This window comes from Euleptes europaea, chromosome 2 (assembly GCF_029931775.1).
Source record: "Euleptes europaea isolate rEulEur1 chromosome 2, rEulEur1.hap1, whole genome shotgun sequence".
Classification (NCBI taxonomy): Eukaryota; Metazoa; Chordata; class Lepidosauria; order Squamata; family Sphaerodactylidae; genus Euleptes; species Euleptes europaea.
The window spans coordinates 140,628,642-140,635,633 of NC_079313.1; the positions used below are offsets into that span (position 1 = coordinate 140,628,642).

Genomic DNA, 6,992 nt, shown 5'->3' on the forward strand with positions numbered 1-6,992 from the left:
GCCCGCTGTCTCCACCCTGGTGGTGGCAGCTCTCGCCCTCCCTGTATGTGCTGACTACGAATGCCGCGCGTTGTATTATAAGTTGTTTTTAATTTTATTTGGCGTTTTCGTCCTGCTGGCTATTGTATAAATAAACATGTGTTGTGTTTTCTAGTGTGAGCCTCCTCACCTTCTGCATACAATCTTGCCTACACTGAAGGCCAGAAAGGGGAGAGCGGGGTGGGGGCTCCACCTCACCTCCTGTGGCTCTTTCTTTCTTGTTTGTTTGTTTGTTTGTTATTTCAGTTTAATTGCCCCTCTTTCCCTGGCCGAAACCGGGCTCAAAGCCGCTCACAGGGGAATAATATCCCATTTAATCAAAACCATTAAAACAGCATTTAAAAATAGCTCTAAAGTTATAAAAAAACAATTGTCCTAAAACTACTTAGGCGCCTCTAGGTGTAAAGATTTTAACTAGGTGAGCAGATGGATTAAGATTCAGTAAAGGTGAGGGTTGGGAGGCCAGCGATCATATACAGGAAATCGTAGCTGGCCTCAACCATAAGCCTGGTGGAATAGCTCTGTTTTACAGGCCCTGCGGAACTCTTTAAGGTCCTGCAGGGCCCTGGTCTCACTCGAGAGGCTATTCCACCAGGAGGGGGGCAGGGCCGAAAAACCCCTGACCCTGGTCAAGGCCAGCCAGACATTCCTCGGGCTGGGTATCAGTTGAACAAAAAGTCCAGGGAACATACCAGGAGAGGCGGTCCTTTCCTTCATCAGATTTCTGCAGGTGTAAACTGAACTGCAAGGGAACAATAACGTGCAGCCTCAGAAGTCGCAGGTGCGGGCTTTGCAGAGGGTTTGTGAGGCACGCTGAGCCCCCTTTCCCTATTGGCAGTGGCCCCAAATTGTTTGCTTACCGAGCGGCAGTGGCCGGTGGGGGCATCCTGCATCGCCTTCCCCTGAGAGCCAGCGGGGTGCAGGTGGTTAAGAGCAGCGGACTCTAATCTGGAGAACAGGGCTTGATCCCCCACTCCACATGAGCAGCGGACACTAATCTGGTGAACCAGGTTGGTTTCCCCGCTCCTGGGCTAGTCACAGTTCTCTCCGAGCTCTCTCAGCCCCACCTACCTCACAAGGTGTCAGTTGTGGGGAGAGGAAGGGAAGGTGATTGTAAGCTGGTTTGAGTCCTTAAAAAGGTAGAGAAAATCGGGGTATGAAAACTAACCCTTCTTCTATGTGGCAGCAGGCTTTGCTCAGTTTGCCAGTTCCTCTTCACCCCCTGCACCGAGTGTGTGTCCCTCACAAAGGAGGGGCCGCCAGAACTGGTGTGGCAGGATCTTCGGCCTCAGCAGCCATTTGCACAGGCCTCAGAAGGCCTGGAGGTGCTTCTGTGGACATTCATTAGGAGGGGTGAACCGGACTGCTTTTCCCACTCCGCATGAAGCCAGCGGTGTGACCTGGGGCTAGTCACAGCTTTCTTAGACCTCTCTCAGCCCCACCTACCTCACGGGGTGTCTGTTTTGGGGAGAGGGAAGGTGATTGTAAGCCGCTTTGATTTTCTCTTAAGCGGTAGAGAAAGTCAGCATATAAAAACCAACTCTTCTTCTCACTACTGGTTCTGTGGAGCAAGGCAGCAGAGAGGGACCCTGCCGGGGCTTCCATCTCCCACCCAAAGGCCCAGTTTTCCCCCACCTCCCCAAAAACAGGCTCTGTTTAACTGGCTGCTGGGGAGGCAGAGATTTCCTTGGAGATAGCCCGCAGGGCTGGTACTACCGGTGCTGCAAGCAAAGCCGGCCTGCTTCTGCCTTAGCCCCCCTCACCAGACCTGAGGTGCTGCAGCTGGTTCCCCAACCACTCGAAAGCCGCCTCGCTTCCAGTCAGTTACAGTCCTTTGCTCTTTATTGAAGTGTTGGTGTTTACGAACAGATTTACAGGAGGAAGGGAGTCCTCAGAGGAGCTGAAGTGGATTCTCCAATCTGGAGCAAGCTGGAACAGAAGCAGGGAATCTTGGGAGCGGGCAAGGCCAGTGGGTGGGTGGGCAAGGGCCCCCCGGCCTAGCCACTACCCTTGCAGGAATGTTCAGGTGCTTTATTGCACACCCTCCATCATCTTCAGGAACTCTGTGGAGAGAAGGAAGCCTGGTTAATCCCAAGGCAGGGCTGTGCAGGCAAGACACCTCGACTTGGGGCCCACAACCCAAGCAGGGGTTATATGCTCTGAACCTCCACAAAGCCCTGTGGATAAAAGGAAATCCATTGGAACATATTTGAATAGCATATTGTGGTGGTGGTGGAAAGTGCCATCAAGTCACTGTTGATTTAGGGCGGCCCCATAGGGTTTTCAAGGCAAGACAAAGGGAGATGGATTACCATTTCCTGCCTCTGCGTAGCAACTCTGGACTGACTTCCTCAGGGTCTCCCATCCAAGTACTAACCAGGCCAACCCAGCTTAGCTAGCCTGGGCCATCCAGGTCTGGGCATTCTATAATGCGACCCATTTTGGAGAATCACATTTCCCAGTAACTGGGCAGAGGGGTAATTCAGGGCTTCTCTCAGCAGCTAGGAGGGCCAGGAGCTGGCTCCTCGTCTGTTTCTCCTCATGGCACGCAAGGTGCCCTCCTGCCTCAGCTGAGAGCCCCTTGGGGCCAGGTGGCAGGAGCATTGGGGGATGGCCAAAAACCCTTCACCCACCGTCAAAGTCAATCCGGCCGTCGTTGTTTTTGTCTCCGTCTTTCATGAGCGAGTCAATTTCCTCATCAGTGACGCTCTCACCAGACGCCTTGAAAATCTCGATCAGCTCCTCGGCATCCAGGTAGCCATCTGCGTTCCTGGTGGGGCAGGGCAGAAGAAGGCACACCATGAAGAGGGAGGGCCCCCTAGGTCTTCTAGGCCTTGGCCTCAGTGGCAGTACTTTGGTTATCAAGGCAGTGAGCAGAGTGTTGCTGTGTGGGGCTGGCTTTCCCTGGGCACGGCTGCCCAGCCCAGATCGGCACACTCTCTGGCTGGGCTGGTCTCCAAGCAGACGTTGGTGGGGGTGCTCTCCCTTACAAGCTGAGAGCTTGGTCCCTAAATATGGGACTCCCTGCACGCCATGCACACTTGTGTGTTGCCTAGCTTGACCCATGCGGGGGTTGTGCCTACCGGGAAACCTGCCCTGTGGAATATGTGCGCTGGAAAGGCCCATGGAGGGAGAGAAGCAACGGGGGCGGGGGGGTCACGTAGACCTCTCTGTCTTGGCTGCATTCTCAGTGAACCTTTCTACCTGCCCAGTGCCTTTGCTGCCTCAGCAGCGCAGGTCTGAAGAGCACACAGGTCCTCTGCTCTGTCCATGCTGAGCTGCAAAGGGGAGAGAGAAGGCTGGGCAGGAGTCACCACAGGTGTGGCAATCTGTACCGGCACTTGCCTAACGGAGATGCACCAGAAAGGGCAGTGGTTCAGAAAAGTGAAAGAGTTTGTGTTTTTAGCCTCGCTTTAGCGGGGGGGCTTCATCTTGGCTCTGTGGTGGGGAGCAGGATGGGAACACCACCAGGGGAAGGGCAGAAGCCAGATAAGAGTGGGGGGGGGTAGGGGCGCCAACTCTGGGTTGGGTATTTCTGGGGGTGCAGCCGGAGGAGCTTCAGTGGGGTACAAGGCCAGAGAATCCACCTTCCAAAGTGGCCATTTTCTCCAGGAGAACTGATCTCAGAGATCTCCAGCTACCACCTGGAGGGTGGCAACTGTAAGTGGAGATTACAGGACGGAGGTCAAAACTGTCTGCCTCCGAAACAAAAGCTATATAAAGGTCTGCTGCAGAGACAAGCGGCATCTCTTGTGTTGCGAGTCTGAGACCAGGATCACACCACGTGTTTCCAGCTGCCTTTGGAACAACATCTGCTTCTTGATTTGGGAGGGGGGTGCTCTGACTATCCTGGAGTTCCAAACAGGAAACCTGTTCCCAAAAGGAGGAGCCAGAGGCCCCCGCCCCGCCCCCAGAGCCAGACCTCACCTGTCGAAGATGCGGAAGCATTCGGCCAGTTCTTCCTCAGACTTCCCTTTGGCGTCCTCTTTCATCTGGCGCACCATCATGACCAAGAACTCTTCGAAGTCGATGGTGCCGCTGCCTGCAGGGAGGGGCCAGGCCAGGGGTCAGGCTTTGCCCTCCCCCGCTCTCCTGTGGCTTGCTCCCCCCTCGATGACCACCCCCCACCTCTTACCATCCTCGTCCACCTCCTCTATGATGGCGTCCAGCTCCTCCTTGGTGGGCGTCTGGCCCAGCATCCGCATGACGGTGCCCAACTCCTTGGTGCTGATGTCTCCGCCGCCGTCCGCGTCAAACATGTCGAAGGCGGCTTTGAACTCTGCAACAGATGCAGGACAGGAAGCGCGGGGTTACCTGGGGAGGGCGAAGCGCAGCTGAAGGTGGCCCTGGGGGCGGGGGCTGCTTCTAAATTGCCAATGGACTGTCACAGGCCACCCGTCGGGGAGGGGACAAGTGGCCAGAGTTTCCATCTAGACATTAAGAAGAACTTCCTAACAGAGCGGTTCCTCAGTGGAACAGGCTTCCTTGGGAGGTGGTGGGCTCTCCTTCCCTGGAGGTTTTTCAGCAGAGGTGAGATGGCCATCTGTCAGCAATGCTGATTCTGCGGCAGGCAGATCACAAGAGGGAGGGCATCTTGGGCATCTTCTGGGCATGGAGTAAGGGTCGCTGGGGGTGTGGGGGGAAAGTAGTTGTGAATTTCCTGCATTGTGCAGGGGGTTGGACTAGATGACCCTGGTGGTCCCTTCCAACTCTATGATTCTATGACCCACATTCTGAATGGGATCCAGACTCCCTAGGGCCCGTATAGGTCAAAGCCCATGCGCTCGGGGCAGGGAGTTGGCACAATCACTCAACCCAGGCTTGGGTAGCGGCCTGTCTCCTGTAGACCTGCAGTGGTTCCAGAGGCCCGGTGGGGTCGCTGCAGAGAGGGCAGCTGGATACAGTCTGTTTGGGTAGCACACAGAGGGGCCACTGACTTCTAGGTGGGCCCAAGAGACATGGGGCTCGCCTGTCTCGACGGCTCGTCTTCTCACTTGAACTAGAGGTCCGGGGGGGCACCAGGGGATGATTCACGCACATCCCCTGCCCCCAAACTCACCCGCAATCATTTCCTCAGTGAGGAAGGACCGGGCTTCTGCCTGCTGGTCCGTCTGCAAGGCAAGCGAAGGGAGTCATCGTCAGACCCGTGAGAGGCACCCAGCCAAACCCTCCTTCTGCCCTCTCCAGCCCCATGGGTCAGGATTGCTGTCCCAGAGCCCCTTTGCACTTGCTGCATGCATGAGGATGTGGTGGATCAGGCTCTTCCAGTCTCAACCTCCCTTCTCACAGGTCACTAGCCTCCAGGTGTGGCATGGGCCGTCTCCCAGAATCTACAGCTAATCTCCAGACTAGAGATCAGTTCCCTTAAGGAAAATGCACGCTTTGGAGGGTGGATTCTACGACATCGTACCCCACACTTCCCAATCTCCACCCCCAAATCTTCAGGAATTTCCCAACCCAGAGCTGGCAACTCTAAGGGTTCAGGTGAGACAGGTGTGGTAGAACACAGCAAGTCCTGTGCATTTGCAGAGGGAGTTTGGGAAGACGGGGTTGTATCAAGCATGAGTAACTGAACTTCCCCCACACACATTTCTTGTGGTGGACCCGGCCCTAAGATCCTCTCCACCCTACTCCCCACCCCAATAAAACGCCCACATGAAACTGCCTCATACTGAATCAGACCACCGGCCCATCAAAGTCTCAAGCAGAGGGAGGTCTTTCCCATCACCGACTCCTTAGTCCCTTTAACCGGAGATGCCAGGGATTGAACCTGGGACCTTCTGCATGCCAAGCAGGTGCTCTAACCCTGAGCCACAGTCCCCCACCACCACCACCACCAAGTTTCTTGCTGAGCTCGCCCCACACACAGGAATGGGGAAGATACCCTGAGCCACTATGGAAGAAAGAAGGCCTTTGCCAGTGGCCCAAATCTCCCAGTGGAGCCCAGGGTTCATCCTTTGGCAAGCAATCCCTGATTCTGTGGTCCCTCTTGCCTCCATAGTCGAGTCTCCACGAGTTGCTCTTTCACTGGCTGTGGTGGTTCGCCCAGATTTTCAATTCCTGACTGCTGGGCCTGTAGGGGCATGCATAAGTAGCTTCTTGTCCCTAGGCTATTCTTAGCGGTGCCCGCGTCCTCCTTCTAGGGTGCGCAGTGGCTGGCAGCCAGCTGCCTCAGCACCTGTCGCTAGCGGATTGAGTTACTCCTTCAAGTGGGGGCTCGGAGCCCCGGGCCTGGAAGGCTGCTGGCGAATTCTTGTGACCAGCGTCTCAGTTTTCTGCAAAGCCGGCTCCTTCGTCTCCTAGGCTGGGCTCTGGCCAAGGCTGACGCCACCCTCCCGAGTAGATCGTCATCCCTGCTTGACGCCCACCACCCTAAAGGTCAACTTAAGAAAGAGCCCCCCTCCCGAATAGGAGATTGCCATCAATAGCCCCCAGCAAAAGCCCCCCCACGATCCCCAGGGGCCTTCCCAAAGTCGTCCTCATTCACATCGTCCTCGTGGAGAAATCCTGCCTGTGGGCCAAACTCTCTTTCTCAATGGTAGCAGCACCGTCCAGCCCGGGACAGGGTCTTCCTCACCCTGCCATCTCTCTCCGCCTGCTCTCTTTCAGAGCCAAGACAGAACCAGCAGCCTCTGCCAAAGGCTGTGCCTGCCCTGCACCTCTGCCAGGGCAGGGCTTCCGCTCTTCCCGTTTTCTCGCCACACCAATTCCAGGGCCGGCCTGCCCCATCAGATGCAGAGCCAATCCGCCCCTCTTGCCGCCCGCCCACGTGCCACAGTCCAGGGAACAGGTGGTCCCAGGGACCCTCTCCAGAGCAAAACAAGATCTTCCACACCCCCGGTCTGTGCCCCACTCTCGCTTACCATGTTGGCAGGTAACGCCCCGCAGCAACCCGCAGAGAAAGAACCACCACTGCCCACTCGAGTCCACGCAGGGGCCAAAAGCTTCTCCTC

At 56.1% G+C, this 6,992-nt stretch overlaps 1 protein-coding gene across 1 annotated transcript; it reads right to left on the reverse strand.

Moving 5' to 3' along the window:
* Positions 1-2,030: 2,030 nt before the first annotated feature.
* TNNC2 (troponin C2, fast skeletal type) lies at positions 2,031-6,992 on the reverse strand. The gene is made up of 6 exons (XM_056844221.1): positions 6,903-6,992; positions 5,099-5,150; positions 4,175-4,318; positions 3,967-4,081; positions 2,673-2,809; positions 2,031-2,102 (listed from the first exon to the last, which is right to left on the reverse strand). Exons 1-6 carry the CDS (start codon positions 6,903-6,905, stop codon positions 2,071-2,073), a joined length of 483 nt encoding a protein of 160 aa, XP_056700199.1. The 5' UTR covers positions 6,906-6,992; the 3' UTR covers positions 2,031-2,070.